The sequence below is a fragment of the Epinephelus lanceolatus genome, chromosome 16, assembly GCF_041903045.1.
Source record: "Epinephelus lanceolatus isolate andai-2023 chromosome 16, ASM4190304v1, whole genome shotgun sequence".
Lineage (NCBI taxonomy): Eukaryota > Metazoa > Chordata > Actinopteri > Perciformes > Serranidae > Epinephelus > Epinephelus lanceolatus.
In genome coordinates this window covers 14,124,947-14,146,688 of record NC_135749.1, presented here as the reverse complement: position 1 = coordinate 14,146,688, position 21,742 = coordinate 14,124,947, and the positions used below count along the sequence as shown (strand labels likewise).

At 40.6% G+C, this 21,742-nt stretch overlaps 1 protein-coding gene across 1 annotated transcript in view; it reads right to left on the bottom strand.

Annotated features, from left to right (window-relative positions):
- vps50 (VPS50 EARP/GARPII complex subunit) overlaps positions 1-21,742 on the bottom strand; it is a 138,783-nt gene that overhangs the window by 8,281 nt on the left and 108,760 nt on the right. The window contains exons 23-25 of the mRNA XM_033637672.2: positions 12,794-12,942; positions 6,668-6,764; positions 5,679-5,837 (exon numbers count right to left, since the gene is read on the bottom strand). Of these exons, the coding sequence (XP_033493563.1) occupies positions 5,679-5,837; positions 6,668-6,764; positions 12,794-12,942 (405 nt within the window). The remainder of the gene's footprint in view (positions 1-5,678; positions 5,838-6,667; positions 6,765-12,793; positions 12,943-21,742) is intronic.

The window sequence follows — 21,742 nt, the reverse complement described above, 5'->3', positions numbered from 1 at the left end:
GTGAAACATCTGTACTATCTAAGACATCTATAAGGGGAACAAGCCACCATGGGACCAATACAATGGCGGTTTCCCAACTGAAAGACATTAAGCACATTAAAAATCTTCATAAACAACAACATGAATGTGTTTCTTCTGACTCGCTCTCAGCTACTCTGTGTTCCTGGGTGACATCAAACACATCAACACTAGCTCCCCCAAGCCTGACCTGGAAAAGCTGAACAGTGTTATAAAACTACCTCATGCTGTGAATTGCACAATCCAGTTACTTACAGCCTGCAAGGAATAAACTGCATCAGTGGTTTGTATCTTACTATATAATGACGAAAACTCTGTGTGTGTGTCTGTTCCACGTTTTTCTCCTCACTGACTTGGTCAATCCATGTGAAATTTGGCACAGTGGTAGAGGGTCATGGGAGGATGCGAATGAAGCAATATTACATCAATTGGCCAAAGGGGGGGCGCTATAGCAACCGACTGAAATTGCAAACTTTGAATGGGCATATCTCATGCCCCGTATGTCGTATAGACATGAAACTTTGCACAGAGATGCCTCTCTTCATGAGGAACAAATTTGCCTCAAGAACCCATAACTTCTGATTATATAGATTTTCAGTCATTTTGAATTTTTTGAAAAACACTTAAAGTCAATCTCTTCCTAGGAAGTTTGACCGATCTGCATGAAACTCAGTGAACATAATCTAGGGACCAATATCTAAAGTTCCCTCTTGGCAAAAGTTGGAAAACTTACTAAAACTGAGCTTCTATAAGGCAATGAATATTGTGGAGGGCGTGGCTCATCACATAAAGGTGTATAACATCTCAAGGGTTTCACCCATCACCACGCAACTTTGTAGGCATATGACCACACATAATCTGAGGGGACCCCTCCATTATTGACCCCATCAAACAAAATGGGGGCGCTAGAGAGCTCATTTCTTATCTAGGCCTAACCGCCATATTGATTTTTACTAAACTTGGTAGATATGTAGAACAGGACGCCTCAAGGTGACTGGAGGAATTTAACTCTAATTGGCAACTGGGTGGCGCTATAACAACAGAAAAATGCTTAAAAATGGCTAAAATGCGACCGATCGCTGTGGCTCCCCCTGTTGCCCAATGTTGTTGTTTCAGTTTTCTAATTTTTGGTATGACTAAGTCATGGTATGGTATGCTGTACATAATCACGGAAACTGTCAGTGTGTCATTCTGTCTGTCCCACGTTTTTCTACTCACTGACGTGGTCAATCTATGTGAAACTGCACATAGGCATTGAGGATTGTCTCAACTCCCTCTGCCTCTAATTGCTACAACCGTCTCTGAAAAGGTGATGAGGTAGAAGGTGACAAAGCTACCAATGGGTATGGACTAGTCAATCTAACTTTATAAGTAAAGCCAATTTTTATTCATTTAATACACATTGCACATTGTCTGGGTTATTGTACCACCACTGTACTTTAACTAAGCTATGGTTTTACAGCCTGGACTGATGAACACAACATCCTGAAGTACAGAGCAGACACAGGAAGGAAGTAGAAATCCACCGAGCCACAAATCATTAGCTCAGGTTTGGGAACATCCCAGCTGGAGTCATTCATTAACTTTTTGATGTGCATGCTAGCTTTTACTTACAGTCAGCCCGCAGTGGGCCTTTGGGCTCTTTTAATTTATATATTTAACACACACTTGAAATGTCGTTTGAGTCTTGTACTTACATCCCCTCAGCAGGTACTATCTCACCATTTCTTCCCCCCTACAAAATATCATTTTCATGCCCAAGGACAAAACAATGACACAAGTCATGAGGATGTTGCTACAACTGGCCTCCAAACATTCTCTCTTTTATGTTTTAACAAAAAGAAAAAGGTGGAAAACATCCCAGAGGAGGATGCAGGCTGCAGGACACAAAGCTGTACTGGACAGTTTGGGTCACAAGTGGCCCACAGCTACACATGCCATGTTTTGATGCTGTTTGAAGCCATAAACACTGCACAGGAAGAGGGGTTTCGACTACGCCAAACACTTGCCGTGTCCTCACTGCACTCTGAAATGTTCAATTATGGATGATATTATACAATTATGATATTATGTTGCTGTTTGCAGGGAACAAATTGCAGTACATAAGGTCTGTAAATAAACAGGATGGATGTGTCTCAGGAGAAGTATGTGGTTTTCTTCGGTGTGTGTTTGCAAATATGTGTGTGCTGACTTTAATTCAAACTGCGTCACATTAAAAAATGAAGCTGAATTTTAAGGCGTGCACACTTGCCATTAATTTCGCAGCCAAGAATGAAATGTTATTCATTCACAAACACTCCCACAATAGTTTGTGACTTAGGCAGTCTGTCAATGAAGTCATTCTGAGCCTGCTGCATTTTCTTGCCACTTTATATGCAAATCAGTGCTATTGTTGAATGCTAGTGATCAACCTGAATTCATGAATAAAATATTCCCCTGCGTGTAGAACAACAGAATGTAGCACACTCTTTTCTATCAGTGCACAAAACAGAGTCCACATGCGTTATGAGTGTCTGACAAGTTGGTAGAGAGGGTTATTAACACCTGACTGGGGAAAGCACATGCTGGTAGTAATACGCACCATGTCAGTCCATCAGCTGTACTATTTTGACACGGTTGGACATTTAAAGCAGGCTGGTGAGATGAAGATTTTCCCTTCAGGCATTTCAGCTCATAAGATTAATTAGTCAGACTTAACTGCAGAGCTGCCAGAGCCAAACAAAGATCTGTGAGCCACTCAGGAATTCAAAAGGTGAGTTTGTTTTTTTCATAAGCAAATAACAGTGACTCAGCGTTTGTATATTTATTTATCTATCTCAACAACATCTGTGATTTAAACTGTGTTTTAATCCACAGCTTTGTAAGACATGCTGATGCATATATGGGGATTTGTCTTGGGTTGGTGCTGGTCTGTTTGGGATTTTACACCGCAGCAAGCCCTTCAGACCTCTCTGTCGCTGCACGTCAGACGTGAGAAAACTATAATGGGATAGTGGCCAGCATGCATAAAGAGACACATTTAGACATTTAGAGGAAAACTCCCAATTCCAAAAAAAAAACAAAAAAAAAAAACAACTATCTGGGACTGGTGAGCTCAGATGTCTTTAACAAAGCTAAAACCTGAAAGTAGGGCTGCAACTAACGATTATTTTCATTGTTGACTAATCTGTCGATTATTTCTTCGATTAGTCAACTAATCATTTTATCAAAAAATGTTGAAAAATGTTGAAAAATGTTGTTCTGTCTCTTCCAAACCCCAAAATTATGTCATCTAATGTCTTGTTTCATACTCACGCCAAAGGGTTTTAGTTCACCGTCATGGGAGAGTGTGTAAAGCTGCCAATATTTGACCGTAAGAAGCTGCAGTAAGAGTATTTTGGGGTACTTTTATAGTACTTTTCTATGAAAAATGACTCAAACCGATTAGTCGACTACTAAAATAGTCACAGATTATTATAATAGTTCATTAGTCATCAATTAGTTGACTAATCGTTGCAGCCCTACTTCAAAGATCTGCATTCCACAGCTCACCCAGCTTGTACTAAATTATTCACCCCATCCAAATAATTAACATTAAAGGTCCCTGAATTAACTTAAATTTACGAGGGACAACACAGAGCTTCTTGACTTAAAGTTTTACTTTGTGTAAATGACACAGATGTTTAAAGGATAAACCGAGATTGTATTTCTCAAGTACAACAAAAACATTATGTGAGGAAAATCCCCGCTGGATAAAAGCAAATCTGTTACAGCTGCCTTGTGTGTGACACTGAGAGGGCTGCAGTGGACAGTTAGTATTTGTTTGGGGAAAAGAAACAGCACTGGGACAATTCTGAAGTTTTTCCACATGTAAAATAAACAAGAACCGAAAAAATAGACTTCACCAAGATACCAGTAATCTTGGTATCATCATTTACATTCAGCTGACAAAGAGTCTTGGTGGCATAAATGATGCAACAGTCTTAATGGGGAGATGTTTGCATATAATCTCGCTGAAATGTTTCCATGAAGTCTCCCTCCCTGTCTTTGAACAGCAGCTTAATGCAGCACAAACTGGGATTAAAAATGCACTGTGACTAATTGGATTTAACTTCGAAACTTTTAAGCTGAACTAATCAAAATCTTTATATTAACAACAGATACATTAGCACATGTGATATCAAAGGGGTCATGTCTTGTAACAAGGTCCCCTCAGCTTTACAGAGCGTTATAGAGTTTCTCCTGCTCATTGTTTTGGTTTTTCAGGAAGCAACTTCACTGTTGCTCGGCTCTCATCAACCTCGCTTTGAAACAGTTCTGATCAACGTTCCTAGACATGTCTACCAATTAATTTTTAAAACATTTCCATAACTTTCCATGAATTTGTTTAAGTAGTTTATGATGAATTGGTCTATCCAGCATACTGACATACATTTATAAACAGGGTTAGCGACTTTACTTGCTCGTCTGACATTTCTGACGGGAACTCGCACGTACAGATATCTTCAAAAAATCAAGGCCTCTCGTCTCTTTGTGGCATATAACATTCTGTTGAATCCAACCCAGGAATTCCATGATGGTGGGAACCCTTCTTGATAAATTGGCTGTACGTTATTTGCTGAGCACAAAATGGCAGAGTCAGTTAGTTTGTTGATATGCACGTGTCCAACAAAAGTCTCACTGGTGAGACAACCACTGGTTTTACTTTCATAAGGCTGTGTGTTCGCCAAAGTGTTTATTCCCAGCTGAAACAGCCAGGCTCTCTTCTGAAGAGAGAAGCACTTGGGAGGCGCAGTGTTTTTTCAGCTGTGGCGCTTTTGTTGCATCTGGCTGCAACGATACAAAATATCCGTGGATGTAAAAATGTCAGCACAAGGTAGAGTACTTGCTCTGGATGAAGGAAAGGCTGAAGCACACAGAGAAAGAGGACAGGCCCACCGGTCTATGTGGCCAATAGTTGTTGTTCAGCACTTGTACGTGTGGAACATGACAGTTGGTCTTTGTTGTATTTGTCCCGCCCCTCCTCCAGTGTGATTGGACAGCTGGGTAAAAAGTGACAGTGAAGTGTTTTACCCAAGGTTGAACGCATATCAACACTTGGCGGTATTTGGGGCATAGTGTAAATACGTGGTGATCCCACTGTGACGAATTCAAATATGTTGGCCTCAGGAAAAAACATTGGTGGACACACAGTGCTAACTCATAAAGTGCACTCAGTGTACTACGGCCGATTTAGTCGACTGTGTGATTTTTTTCCCCCCCGTTGTCCAATTCATTGGTTGAAGAGTACAAAAAATCTTAACTAAGATTTATTTTTTGGTTGACTACAGCCCTATCAAGTAGAGCTATAGTTGCTAAAGGTCCAGATATTTTGCTCAGAGGCTAAGGAAGACCAGAAACAGAGCTAGAAGAGGAGTGAATATTGGACTTACATTGGCTGGCTGGCCAGAGGCATAACTCCAAATCAGTGCTAATGTTGCTCCCCATGTGCTGGATGTGTAAATTGATCCATATTTGCCAACACATTAGCCATAAACATTTTAAAACATGACCACATTTCAGTGCTGTTTACTGTGTTTTGCCTTCCCATAGTGTTAAAAATAAATAAATTACTAAATGCTGATTTAATGATTTCATTCCCATCATTTTCAGTCACCTATACATTTCATATGCATCATTACCTTCAACAGGACGTCCACGTATACATTATGCTGCGACATTATCTCCCTAATGTCCCATTTCACTCCAGCCATCAGGAGCAACATCTGTTCATAGTCGATGGCCTTGGCCGCAACAATCCAGTAGATGGGTTTCCGAAGTTCACTGGCTGTCGACACCGTCTGACAGAAGGAAGGGAAATACATGTATGTGAGTTATATTCAACATGTTTTTGTATGTTATGTGTGCAGTAGAGATGAAGTCAAGGTCTCTTCAGTTTCGCTTTGAATGTCAGAGATTGCACAACATTTCCAAGAGTGAAATCATGACATGACATGACATTCATTTGATGTTTGGGGAAAATAGACTTGTCTGTGTACCTGAACATTTTAAATGTCAAGTGGGCACAAAAAAAAAAGGAGAAACGACTGAGGGAAGAGCTGCTGCTGGTTCTGGGTGACAGACAATTTTCTCCTTTGTTGACTGAATGTTGGGTTGCAGTTGCATGGTAATTTGTGTCTATGGAGAAACAGGCTTTTAAAGAAAACCAAAGTGTGATGGCTACAAAAAAATAAAAAATAAAAACAGAGTGAAAGCAAGTGGTGTTTTATTTTTAAGAGCGCATCAAATGACAGATATTGTGCGTATGTTTCAGTATGTTTTATTTACTGCATGATGAGTCTAAAGACCAGTCTGTTAACATCATAAGATTGAGTAAATGTTCATTATATTAGATTTATATAGATGAAAACAGTTTTTTATGCCATCCAAGCCACAGATGCAGGCAAATGACAAGCTTGTAAAGTCACCAGACAATGCTAACACTACAACGTATAAAGCAATTACTAACTGTGATTTTAACAGACAATCAGAAATTAAAATAAATAATGAAATAAATGTTTTGCATCCCCATACTCAGATGTTTGGTACAACCTCACCTGCAGCTGACAGTGACATCATGATTAACAATTACTGTAATGACACAGCCTTTAGAGAACAGGTGCAAGTGTACCTGTGAATAAAACTGCTGCAGAAAGGGCTTCTTGGCTGCAGGCATCATGGTGTCCAGGTGGGACTGGAGGGATTCAAACTGTTCAGCCAGAAACACTCTGAGGAAAAAAACAAAACAAAACAGAGACAGCCTTTTAATTTGGAGCAGTGGTGGCATAATGAAAATATTCTGGTGTGGCACATAAAGATAAAGACACAAGCACTATGTGCTGCCTTTCTGTATTCGTCAAGACTTTCAGGCCGATCGACAAAAAAAAGCTGATGCTAAATTGGAGCGACTCACAATTCGAGACTAAACTTCAGATGTTACCTCTGTTAAAATGATAACGTGGATAAATAAGGATGCTCGTTTTCACAACCTACTCTTTCTGTACAAATGTACATTTCCTGTAAACTGCAGATGCTGCACTTCTCCTAAAAGTCACTTTTCAATTTAATTACTTGTTGTACTATTTAAACAGCTACAGCAGTCTCCACTGTTGCAGCAATTGAAATGTCTCCACCATAACAGTTTAAAAGGGACTTATAATGCTTTACCTTACTCTCTGTCATATCTATAATGCTACAATGATGGATGTTCGTATTAAACGTGGCAAAGCTGTAAAAGTAACACAACAAGTTTTTATACATTTGAAACAAACAGATTTCCTTATATGGTCATCTGCTCCAGGCACGCCACTGCAAGTGTTTGTGTTACATACACTGCTACATGTAGCTAAATGCTAATGTCAGGGAAACAAGATAATCTTGGGTGCTGAAGTTTCTTCATGATTCATTTTGTAACATATTTTTGCTGGTACTAGCCCAGGTAAGATTTTGGTTTAGAGCTTTTATTGGTGATTTTTCATGATAGAAAGTGTCGCTATACTCCATTACAGTCACTCCCCAGCTGAAATGATGGTGCAAAGACATTAAGATGCAGAACGCTGACCAATCACAGCAGACTGGGCTTTTTCAGGAAGGGGGCATAAAGAGACAGCCGCTAAAATGTCTAAGACAGAGAATGAATACAGGTGGTCCAGCAAAACACAAGTATGAACCTGAAAATGAGCACATTAGGCGCCCCTAAAGTAATAAATAATTAAAGCTGTAAGCAGCGATGAATGGGCCCTCGCACCTTCACACAACTCAGAGGTGCTGGCAGGACGCCGGCACTAATATCATGAAGGTCTTAGGACTTTTATCAGCAAATTTCAGGTGGGTGTGATTAACCTGATAGAAGAGGGACATCAACGAATGAACAAAGTAACTTTCTGTTGCCAGTGGGTGGCGCTATGGTGGTGATTAAAAATTCCTCTGTAGATGTTTTCAGAGTGGGACTGTCATCATATGTGTGTAATTTTGTAAAGATATGCCCACGTGGAGTGAAGTTACAGCAAGTTTATCATCATGGCGAAACATCAAAATTCGCCACCAGGCCACGGCCACGCCCTTCGATGAAAACTCTAAAGTATCATCAAGGTCTTATGGCTTAATTTACCAAGTCTGAGGTGGATCTACTCAACTTTGGAGGAGATATACATCAAAGTCTAAAACTTTATTTCCTGTTGTCAGTAGGGGGTGCTATATTTATCACTAATTATTGATATGTGGATGTGTTCAGGGCAGGTTACGTTGGACAGACTCTAGTGCTGTCATGACATGAATTATCTTCTAGCACCTCAACTCTACATTTTGTGGAAACCACCTCTGATTTTCAGTCTCACCTCACAAGACAAAGTATCACGTACTGTACGTCCAACAAATCACACCACACTTTCTACAACAAATGGATTTCAATTATCTTTGAAAAATAGCAAAGTACTAGAAAAAGAAACACAGGGCAGAACAAAATCAATGCAGACAGAACTAATTCCCCTCATTCCACTGTGACTGAATGAAGACCTGACTCGCACTGGCTGATGGCTATGAAGTTTTAACATACAATAAATACAAAACGGAGGGAACAGGTTTAAGTTCACGGTTGAATCTGGAGTTTAACGAGTATGACTGCTGCAGCACAGCGTGACATGCACAGTGATTTCTTTAGAGTTCCAGGTTAACAACAACACAAATGATTGGATGGTGCAATTTCAAAGAAGAAAACAACTCAACAAGACATGGGCGTCCAGATATTGCGCTGCCCTCTGAGCCCAATTCTCTTTTGAGCAGCCAACTGAACTTTGATGTCATCCTCAGAGTCATACGCTCCTTTCAGTGGTACCGAATACCTTGTCACTCTGAGCATCTGTCTTCCTGTTCCTTACGGAAATGAGCATGCTGACCACTTAGCCCTGGCTTGGATTGTCTTGTAATACCACTTAAACTTCAGACGTGATAGTGAATCAATATAGCGTCCAGTCTGAACCATCAACGCCTTGGTGGTGAGACAGACACCTGCATGCAGCTCAACTGGGAATGTTCCACTTCAGCGATACAATACGCAATTTATTTTCAGACAACGTTACATTAGACATCACTTTTCATTTTTTTACGTGATTGGACAACTGCATAGAGCACTAGTATAGAACCCTGAGTAGGCTGACACCACGTGAAGATTATAAGATACCAGTTATTTTGACAGCCTCTTTTACATTTCAGTAGTTTGGTCACATTTGCAGATTCTTGCCCTGCTCTTCGTTAGTGGTTGGCTTTTTTAATGTCACTCATGACTGTAAATTGAGATTGTACGGACCCAGTAATAGACCCGCAAAATGCTGCCCCCTATTTCTTTAGGGCATGTGGCCAGGTATTACACACTGCACCTTAATTATTTCAGAGAGTTATCAGCAGCTAATTATTTCAACATTTCTCTCTCCACATTTAATGACCAATAATGTTCTCCAAGCCATCAACACAAAACCCCTCTAAATGATTCTGAGCACTGTCTTCTTGCACCTGAAAACATCACATTTTGGATGCAGGAGGATTGAGCCGGTGGATTGCCCTCTCCGGGTTGGGGGAGAGTTACTGCCTCAAGCGAGGGAGTTCAAGTATCCTGGGGTCTTGTTCTTGAGTGAGGGTGGAATGGAGCCTGAGATGGATTGGCGGTTTGGTGCTACTTCTGCAGTGATGCAAGCGCTGTGCTGGTCTGTTGTGGTGAAGAGGGAGCTTTCGATTTACTGGTCCATCTACGTCCCAACCCTCACCTATGGTCATGAGCTCTGGGTAGAGACCGAAAGAATGAAATCACAGATACAAGCGGCGGTAATGAGTTTCCTCCGTGGGGTGGCTGGGCTCAGCCTTAGAGATATGGTAAGGAGCTCGGACATCTGGAGGGAGCTCGGAGTAGAGCCGCTGCTCCTTGGTGTCGAAAGGGGTCAGTTGAGGTGGTTCGGGCATCTGATCAGGATGCCTCCTGGGCGCCTCCAGATGGAGGTGTCCGCGGCACGTCCCACTGGTAGGAGACCCTGGGGCAGACCCAGAACACGCTGGAGGGATTACATATCTCATCTGGCCTGTGAATGCCTTTGGGGTCCTCCAGGAAGAGCTGGAAATTGTTGTTGGGGAGAGGAGCGTCTGGGGTGCTTTGCTCAGCCTGCTGCCCCCGCGACCCAGCCCGGGATAAGTGGATGAAAATGGTGGGATGGATGAACGATTTAAAAGCAAAGTCAAGGTGTAAGGATGCTGCACGACAGTGAATACTGGTAACCCCAACAGAGTGTTTTTATTAAAAGTAATAAATATTAATAAGTCTGTCTTGTTACTGCTAAATCTGAAAGCACTATATTAAACACAGCCAGCGAGCTGCTAATGAGCACGGTGGACATTTAATCTTTTTTATGGTGCAGAGAAAATCACATTAAGGTTAGCTGGAACAGCTTGTGTTTACCTCTGCAACATGGTGCAGTCTGGGTAAAGAAAAAACAACCCTGCGCTTCACACTCATCTGATCACGATACCTGAACGACAGCGAGAAGAGCACCTTGCAGAACTCTTACATTTAATTTATGCTCAGAGGTGTCTCACGCCTCATTGGTTTATCCGTGGTGTAAAAAGACATACGCTTAAGATGTCAGAAGTGCTCACAATACACACTAGTGTTAGTCGGACTTTTTAATAACACCTTTTCAGACTTTTTGTGCAGCTGTGCCCAGAAAAAAGTCTGACCCCTTTCTCCCCAGGGGATCTTTCCCTTTCAAACTTTACCCAAGAATTACTTCACCTCTGCACTTTGGTTCTTTTACTTTCATTATTCTTCCGAGCTTGTTGGCTGCCTCTGATACATAAAAAACTTTGTGTGAGAAAGTGTAAGCCTATTCAGCAGTTGGGCAGCGGTGTCATCTGGCCCTCGGTTTACAGACTTTCATTATAAAGCACTTGTACACTGCAGACTTGTCAGGGTCCAAGAGTTGTCGCGCTCACAATAGTTTAACCTAATTATGTATGAGGCGCTTTTGTGTAATGTGTGTGGATATAATAGACAAAGATAAAGAGGGAGAATAACTACAGACACGGAGAGAGAGAGAGAGGATAAAAATAAATTAGTGAGCCGCTGATTGTAAGATTTAACACAAATCGTAAATTACAGGAAGAAAACCAAGAGTTCTAATAAGAGTAATAAAATAAATCTCTCAGTCTTTCTTTCTGCTTCAGCTATCTTTTTCTTCTTCTTGTCAATATCACAAACTTTACTGACACACACACTGTAGGGAGTGTGTTTGTGTGGCCAGGCTGTGTGATATTGCCTAATGAAATTATGTCCACCTTGAAGCGAGACAGCGAGTGAGAATCAGCCTCTTTAACTTGATAAGAGAAAATGCTTTGATGAACATAACTGCCGAGTTACATCACGCCGCCAGGACACACAAGTGATGACGCAAAACAAGCCTAGCAGACATAATCCTTTCCTCCATAGCAGAGGAAAAAAGACCATCTTAAAGGAATACTTCACCCACAAAAAGATTATCTTTATATCAGTTACTGAGTGCATGTAATCTTGAATCCGTAAAGACAACTGTTTGTTTTTCTGCATGCCCCCATGGTAAACGAAGAATCCAAAAACAGAGAAAATTCTTGATGAATTATAGTAAAGGGGGATGGCATTTAACAACATCCAAACTATACCTACACATTTGTTTGCAAGCTCACACAACTTAAGTATAACCAAAGTCTCATTTATCCAGTTGTATACTCAGTGCTTTCCAAACACGTGCACTTTTATTGAAACCTTACCATTAATAACACTTCCACAATAAACAGTCTCACACATGAATGGATAAAACTGGATTATATTGCAGGAGTTGCGTGACAGTTTGTAAAAAGATGTTTTGATATAGTATTGCTGTAAAAAACGTCCCCATTTTACTCTTATTCATCATAACAAATCTGTTTCTTTTTGGATTCTTAGGGCCTGTCCCAATACCCACTTGCACTTGGTTGTGCACGTTCACGTTTAGGCTAACAGTGTCCCAAAACAGAATTGAGGTAGTGGAAGTGGTTTCCAATGCTTAAAACCCACCCTAGGTTCCAAGGGAGCCCTGACCCACACTTTCAACGAAGCCGAAGATGAAATTTCCCAGAACACCTTGCGAAGTCAGCAGCTTTGGCAAGTTTTGGAAAACAATTTGTTACTGTACGATCGGAATGTAGGCTGTACAAACTAGTGTAAACTCATCAGCAACTCGGTTGAACACAGCATCAAAATATTTAAACAAATCGACTTACCCGAACAAAATCCATCAGAACTATAAGATGTCGTTGGCGCCTCCTGTTTTCAGCATTTCTTCTCCGTTGAGTCATCAGACGGAGAAGAATAAACATAGCACACGCCACAACACAAGCGCTGGAGCCGGCATTTTCATTGCGTCGCTACTACGCGTGACGTATGCCTGCACGTCAGCCACGCCAATTTGCATTAAGTGGTGTCCCATTTCTTAGGGAAAGATCTCTACCCTAATATTCCTCGCTTCCCTCATCAAGCGTTATCTTGCAAACAAGGGCACTCAATACCAAGTGGAAGATTTAAAGGGTAGAAATGGGACAGGCCTCTAGTTGACTGTGGAAGCACACTAGAAAAACAATGTTTTCGTCACATGTTCAGCATAACATAGGGTGAGTATTTGAAACACAAATCATCATTTTGTGGGTGAAGTATTCCTTGAAGGTGGAATAACATTAACTGGAGTGTTGTGTCGAGAGTACTTACAGAGACTCAGTGGCCACAACCCTCTGCGCTAGCCCATAAAGAGTCCCGCTGTTAGTGAGGACCACCAGTTGGCTAAGATGTGGGCTGGGCACCTTTTCCTTCCTGTCCTCTCCTGTGCCGTGGACTCCTGCATTCTCCCCCACTGCCTCCTGGAAGACACACAGGTGTGCAAGCAAGTTAGTGTGCAGAGTCCAAAATGTGTATTCATTATCTTTTTGCCATTTCAGTTTCCAGAGACCAAAGAGACACTTGAGAAGAAGTTACTGAGGCATGAAATGCTTCACCCTCTACAGCTAATTGTGTAGGGGGGCATGGACACTGTTATACTTGCTTCAAAGCCTAGTTGTTTATGCAAATAGAAGCAGCACAGAGACGTGTGATAAACAGAGTTAACAGTGGATAAAATACAGAAAAATAATTTAAATTGTTTGTTTTAATCAGTGTTAATCTGTTATGGTTTCTGTGGAGGTGCTGCTGTGGGAGAGCATCATCCCACCTTTACTTTAATGGTTAATCTGACGTAACAGATGTTTCACTTGCAAAAATGAAGACAAAATGTAGATATATGCAGGTCGGTAAGCAAAATCTGAAATTCAATCAACCTTGTGGAACTCAGTTACATCCAAAGCACACACACTCTAAAATTCTGCTGACCGAACACTCCTCAACAGCAAAGCATTTATCTTCCTTTTGATATATTCCAGTACACCTCTCCATCCAGCGACCCTTTTATCCCTTCATTTTAAAACTAGAATAGAAAAAGAAAGATTTCAACCTAAGTCCCTTCACATCAATCACAATAACCTGCATACAAAGCCATTGAGATTCCATACGGGAGGTTAGTTTATATTATTTTCTATAAAGGCCTGCAACCTGCAGCTGCAAAGCCCCCTGAAACAGCTTCTGGTGGATCAATAGCAATCACAATGGTAATGAATGAATGGGAGCTATTAATGCTGTACCATATCAAGCACTTACATACTGTACTTCTTATCAATGTGGTTCTAATATTGTGTACGGGAACCATTATTAGAGGCAACCAGGCAACTCATCACTGAAACCATTTTAGAATTAGGGAGAAGTGTGTAAATCAAGTGAAATGTACAAAACATAAAAAGAAAAAGAAAGTACAAAAATAACTGTTGTGAAACAGGCAGTCATGTCCACAGTTTTAAGATGATGACGTCTTACGTTCCTCTAACAGTAATCCATTCACTTAAGACATATAAAACAGCCGAGCATACAGAACAAAAATGCACAGTATGCAGCTATAAGGATTTATGATTCTGCTCGACCGAGACCTCCCACTGTATGTGAAAACTGCAACCTCTCCCCGACCTCTGAGTTATCGCTCGGCATTCAATCAAACCTTCAGTGATGCAAAAACCATTATCAGTCAGAGATAAAATGTTATCACATTCAGAAGATTAACACTTGAATTATACTTCTTTCACAGCGTAGGGAATCTAATGGCTTCCCTGTGGAGGGTGCAGTATATCTCCCCCAGGAGTAACTCTGTATTTAAAAGTCAGAATCAGGCATAAAATAAGACATTAGATGGAATGAAACCCTCCTCAGCACCAGGGGCGGTGTCTCAGATAATAGGCCCCTCGGCACAGGTGTGCAAAAGGCCCCCACACCCCCTTATTGTTGTTTAGCCTCTTTTTATGTTGTTGTTTCACATTTCTTTGTAGTCGTAATGCATCTTTTTGGTTGTTTTGTGTCTCTCTGCATTCCTTTTGCATCTCTTTGCGGCCATTTTAATTTCCTTCCTCTTCACTGCGCTTTAAGTTGAGTGACATTTTGCAGGTGAGGCCCCCTTAAGGCCAAAACACACCGGTGGCGTACAACGCACGTCAAAACAGACGCCCCATTATTTTCTATTTACAAACCCACACCAGCGGCGTCTCAACGCGCGCCGACGCGCTGCGCCGCGGTACTTTACGCTATTGTCCTATTTTTCCAGCGTCGCCGCCCTTGAAAAAGCACTATTTTGTACTTCCCAGCCTAGCGGACTGGAGTGTGCAATAGAAATCCGGTTGACGCCCCGCAGCGCGACGCTGTTTGTGTGTGTTGGGGGCGGCACTTGACTCGCGTCAATGATGCCGCTGTCATATGACGCTGCCGGTGTGTTTTGGCCTTTACACCCTGGGCCCCTGTGCCTGTGCCCAATAGGACTGTTAAGTAATCCAAAGCACGGAATATTATAAGCCTTACATAACAATTACATTATTGTAAAGGACATATTTTTCTGTTTTAAATCCAGAATTCACATCTGATTACACATTTTAAATGTGACCTGTTCCTTTGTTTGAATCACTGATGGTAAACTTTTCCTCTTCTGACGTGTATGCAACCGGACGTGAAAGGACAGGACAAAAAGTGTTCAGCGATCTTTAATTCCACTGCGGACTTTTTCTCCTCTGGCATTAAGAGGCTGCAGAGCATTCACAGCACGACCTCTCATCTGCACCAAAGCACCCACACCTTGGCCTGTGTACTGCTGAACTTGCTGAAAGTGTAGTTATTCTGAACTCGGGGCAAAGGGAGAACAACTTGGGCTCCACAATAAAAAATGCCCTTTGTTTTAACTTGTTTATTTCAAGTGTATGGATGTTAAATTTAGCACTTCTTGGGATTAACTTAGGTTGTTTATGTTGTAGAGTATGACTTACACATGTTAAGGGGTTTATACTGGTGAATGTACTGGTCTCTCTCTTTGATAATGACTAATACTCTGAAGCCTGAAGCACTTAAGATTGTTCTGTAGCAAAAAATAGAAATGACTCATGTTTTCCTGCATTCCACAACATCGACATCAAACAAAGTTATTGTTATAAACAAAAGTGCAGCGTGAAGCTAAAACAATGTCAACCAGGTCACTGATCATGGGGTTAAAGAAGGACGGTCCAGAGCACTTCACAGCGCATTACCATGACAAACAGTGCAGCGGTTATGGAGTTAATCCAGAAAGGCCATTAGTACACGCAACTGCGACAAGGGATTTAAGATTTGGATCATGATAAAAGCTGTTGAGGCGCAGCGGGTGTCGGCCATTTGCATGGATGACTACAACACAAACACATGTATATGCAATATATTGCAAACAAGTGCAGATAAATAAAAAATAATTGATGTTCCTCTTTGTGTAGTTCTACAGTTGTTGATCAATGCAACACTGAACACGTCAGAAGAATGATGCTATACTACGGCACTTTCACTTGTGCTGATATTAGAGGTGGGGAAAAATGATTCTTACATGCATCCTAAAGATACGTACTGATGCAGAAAAGTCCAAAATCCTTGACATTATGATCGCCTGTAACTGAGACTAGTCTGTAAGGAATTTAACTTTGTTAAAATGAGCGATGTGTTCATGTTCTAAGCTCGGTGATTTCTTGAGTTTTGGTGAGGATGGCTGAATGTGAGCAACCGCAAGCCCTTTTTAAAGCTACTCTTACCTTTCTTGCATTTCACACAGCACAATTTGAACATCCACAACTCCCACCTCCCTCCAAAGTCCCACCCTCCTCCTCCATTACGTCCTCATTATGTCTACGATAGACGTAGGCGTTGGCAAGGTAACGTTAGATACATGGAAGAGGAGAGCGAGTGTAATGTTACAACCAAGACAGTCAAACGCAACCCTGGAGTTTTAAAACTCAAACGGAGTCAGTGATGACTGATGACTTTTAGAATAAGGTTACAGTGTTAACGTTAGATAGTAGCGTTAACATTACGAGTAAGTGGAAATGCACAAGGAAGATAAAGTTAATATTTCAGAGGCTAACGATAGCCTACGTTACATTAGAGGCAAACTAAAAATACCTGTCCAGCAGAAACTCTGTGACCATCTCGTCCCTTTTTAGCTCAGGATGAAGCTACCAGCTATCAGTCTTTGCCATCGCTCGAAAGCAGAGCCGATGTTGACCTGAGTTTTGGCTCTTGCAGCATCGAGTTCTCTCTTTTTCTGCTTTATTCTTTCTTTTCTGCTTTATTCTTTCTTTTGCCAACTGACTTCCCCGTTGGACCAGCTGGAGGTGGTCCGCATTTGTCTGCCATTGTTATGGAAGGTTTATATCCACAAGCGTCCCTGTTACTAGCCTATTTGTTGTCTCACAGACTCTCACTGAACAGGCTGTATAAAAAGGGCTGCAGTTGGACACAATCCAGTCAGCACCCCCTGGCTTAAAAGCTAGCATTTGGAGGCATTTTGGCTTCTATGACATTAAAGGGAAAAAATTCATGAAAGATAATGGAAATAAATTCATCTCTTTATTTCAGTAATGGATCATTACAAACATGCAGTATTTTAAAAGCTGCACAGAGAAACTAAAGATGCATCAAACATTTGCATCTCTGAATCCAAATCGAATCGTGAAGTGCCTCGTGCTTCCCACCCCTGCTGCACATGTATCTCTTTTCTATTTCCACAACCTTTCAGATTCAAAATTCATGTCTCTGACTATTTTGTTTGTTGTTTTTATAAACCGGCTCCTGCTGGGGAAGAAACATAATGTACTCCTCCACAGAAGGGAGCAAAAATGATGAGTGAGAATATGATTTCTATGCACATGGTTGCTTTAGGTGTTTTTCTGTTTTACAGGTTACAAGTTATGTAACGCCGATGTTCAGGTTTAAGGAAATAGGTGTTATGACATAACATTTTTTTCTCACCCTTGCACCCCTTTGTTCACCAGCACCGCTGCTGAGCACAAATTTGCATTTCTTGCCAGTCTCTTCCCTTTCTAACTTTACAGCCTGTTCCCTTTAATTCTGCTGTATTACATCTACTTCTATGACCGGGTTGATTATGAAAGTCTCACTGGTTGTTGCATATTCTCCTTTGAATTAATCAAATCAATTAAACTCTGGTTGCATTAGTCTGACATTACAGCATAGTCTATTTCAGTCTATTTTTAATCCCTCTGCATGAGGCTTGACTTTTCATCGACTGTGCCCCTGCAGCATAAACACTTTATGCAGAAAAGGAAAATAAAGCCTCTGAAACACTGTTGGGGGAAATGTCTGTTTCACTTCCAACTGCATAAAACTCTGCAGGGATTCTTCAGGTAAAAGGCTCGACTGGATACAAAAGGTGATTTTTTTTTAAAGAAGAAGAAAAAAAAAACAAACAACAACTATGACATTTTGGGATTTTAGGGGTCTACATTTTCAATTTTGAGCCAAGGAACACATTTTAGACATGCTCCAAGCTTTGGCAGCTTGTGGTAAAGTGAACAGGGTTTTATCTTTTTACTTATTTGGGTTGACATGTGATATAGCAACCGCCTACTTCATGTTTATTAGTTTATTAGATGCTTGATCTTTTATCATTTCATGCTCAACATGGCAAACATGATTTGATGGAATAGCATTAAAATCATTTCCCATTTTTGTTGCCCTTCAGTGTCCCTGAATATTTAAAATATTTTTGGGGATAAACATGCAAATATACGGAGTCGTGTAGCATGTTAATATAATAGATACAAATACTTGCATACAATTCAATGCATCTGCCTGTTTAAATCAAACAAATGTAAGAGATGCTGAAATAGGGAAGCTCATTTCTTCCCACAAATTAATTCATAAAAAGAGAGATTTAACGTCTTTGTTTACTTGTCTTCTTAATCCAGTGGCAATCATGATTCAAGCACAGTAATCTCTGTGGCTGTTGGCAGACGTGCAAAAATGCGGCTGCAGGAATCCTCACATTTATCAGAAAGCAGGTAAAAAAAAATTAAATTTTAATTCAATGATCCAAACTTCTTAAAATAGCTTCACACATATAGATATGCGTCATCATGACAGATCTTTTGTAATCAACTGTAGTGTAACTTGTTTTTTATCTGATTTCCCTAAAAAATACAACTGCACAAAAAATTATGGTTTTACTTTTTATGAAGAACCTCCATCAAAATGACAAATGACCTCAGCGAGATAAAAGTAAACCAACTCCATGCGCCTGCTGCATTTCCAAGAAAGTGCAGAAGAATGCCATATTGGACAAATTAAGCATCAGTGATAGATTTTTCAAAGTCACACAAGGGCCTGAAAAATGGGAGATGAGGCAGACCTTTCCATATAGTATGACTTATAGTAAGAGGTCATACTTTATGTGATTTACACCCTGCAGCTGCTGAAGATATTTAAGGGGGAGATTCAACCTGAACAGTCGTTTCTCTGCTGTCCCACTGAGATAAATATTGAAAGTGCTTTTCCAATGAGGCGTGTGGAGTGTGTGTTACATACTGTAGCCAATACAGACTGATGATTATTGGTCCGTGGTGATTTTCAATATTTGCTACTGAACAATTTTTGGCATGTTGATGGCATACAACTTTTAAAAATGTCTGTATTTATGTTCGGTATCTATTTGTTGCTATATGTGTATTCTAGTAAATCACATAATAATAATTCACAGGAAATACTGGAGATAAAACTATTAGTTGATGGACAGAAAAACACCAGGCATGTATTTTGATAATCGGTCATTTTTCAGGCAGACATACTGATCTTCTCTGGTTTCACCTTCTCAAGCGATAGGATTTGCAGCTTTCATCTGCTTTATATCACAATAAACTTAATATCTTTGGGTTTTGGATACTCTGAGAGACAGTCAGAGGCAGTTTTTCATATATTTTTGAAGTTTAATTCCCCAAAAAAGCAAAAACCAGAAAGGAAAAGTGGAATAATTCATAACACAAATAATAATTTGTTGCATTTCTAGAAAATGGGCGAGTAATTGCCTAAAATGGCACTCGTTTACACTTTCATACACATGCAATCAAGCTAAATACCCATTAGTTTAAGACTGATAAGTTAAAATTCCAGTCATTAGCATGTGACATTAAATAAGTCGATTCATTGTTAACAGTTTCCTGTTCACACAGAGAAAAAGAAAAGACAGCAAATTAAAGCTTTGACAAAAGCAAAATTAACATGAATGTGGTATTAGCGGTTGCGTGACACTGCATTGACTTTATTATGACAAGCATATGAATTATTTCCTCTGTGAACAAAATATGTCATGTGCATCCAAGCATGCTTAAACAGTTTCACTGTCAAATACCCTCAAATTGCATTTGTTGCATTTCACAGAGCAGTCTCAGCGTCAGGGCCAAAGGGCGAGCACACATTCAGCAGATCCTCGTAAATCACAAAACTTTTACAGAGGAGATTTTTTACAAATAGCCAGAAGAAGCCTCCTTTCTATACAACTGACATCAATCTGGCAGGTCATAGGAAGGAAAGTATGCTTGTTTTTGTTTCTCACTGTGAACATTCACCTCAGTGTGCTGACGTAAATGATCACCAACTTCTGAGACACAGAGGGACCTCTGAAGAAAACATCACCCACATACAGTATTGACTGTGTGTTGGATTATAAATACTCTGAATAACATGATAACAGCACAACCTGTAATCTCAATGTAACCTAAAGAATCGCTGCTCTACAAAAAATCCAAATTGAAATCATGAACACGCCTTTATTTTGAAATATGATCAGTGAAATCATAAGATATATGGCTGCAGCTGATGAGGCTTTATTAACTCTGTGGTATCAGTCACACAATGTCAATCTATCCAGTTACAAAAACAACTAATGTGAGCTATAAAAAAAATGATAGAAAATAAATATCATATTCTGTAATGACAGTGTGACTAAAAAGGTGAAGAAAAGCAGTTAAACTCTCCTTGCATTCTTCTCCATTTCATGAATAACATGCCTTGATTTGGGAAAACTCTGCTGGCTACTCTAAAGACCAACACCCACGACATCAGCAAAAAGTGATTTTCATGCTCTGCAGGTAATAAACAAGGTTGGCATCCTCCACGGTGGAGGCACTGCGGGGTACAATTTGTTCAACGCTGGTAGGAAGGAACAGAAGTCCACTGATAAAAGATCCTGAATCAAGTTACTGATACACGAGAACAAGACAGGAGGTGCTTGAAAAATGTCCCTAAGAGCATATTCTTAAAAAATGTGGCTGCAGTTCTCTCCACATTCTCCTCTAACAGCTAAGAGAGACTTCTTCAATATGCTTTCTTTAAATGCTAAATCAACCTACTGCACAAGAGCAGACTGACGATTAATGAGTGAATGTTAAGTATTTTTGTCTGACAGGTTGGCAGTAATCAACACAGTTTAATCAGGGCGGAGGTTGCAGGGGGTCTTCGCTGATGACACCATAATTAAGATTTCTCTTGTGTCTACAGCTGAAGCAAATCTGCCCCAATTTAAATGTTTGTTTGACGTAAAACTAATGACAGAAATAACAGAAGAGTTGACAGAGAATAGGAGAACACTAACCATACCGTGCTCTGCAATGCTGCCTCAGTGACGCCAGATAAAATGTAGTCATACAAAAACAGCCATCAGCAACTTGTAACAACCTATATATAAATAAGGAAGTCGCAGAGTTCAGAATTCCTAAAATCATATATCAGTTGGGTGTATCATTCGGTGAGGGTTGTGTGCTGAGGAAGACGCAGGAAAAATTGAGCAGGCAGCCAGAGGACTATGTGTGGAGGTAGAGGGAAGGGATGGGAAGGGATGGGATGGGATGGCGGCAACGACCATTGGAGAAGCATTGGTAGGAGACAGGATGTTTGCAGGTTTTCAAATTGAAAAGTCTGATCATTTTGTGTTGCCGTAGTGCACACTGGTCTGCTTGACTGATAACCTAATGTTGTTTTGTCTTACTGTTGAGTGTTGTCTTATTTTGATGAGTTTCATATTCTGTTTATGAATACACAGGGCATTTACTCTTGGTCGCTCTCCTTGACGGCGCCACTGGCCACGCACGTGAGTCATCGACGATGACAACGTGTGTGTCGGCTTCGTCGAGTGTACCACATGCAGCACAATGCTGGTATATGACAGCAAAAAGACGGGGACCTCGACACTTAAGAGGCACATGACAACGGCTTGCCATGGAAAGAAAG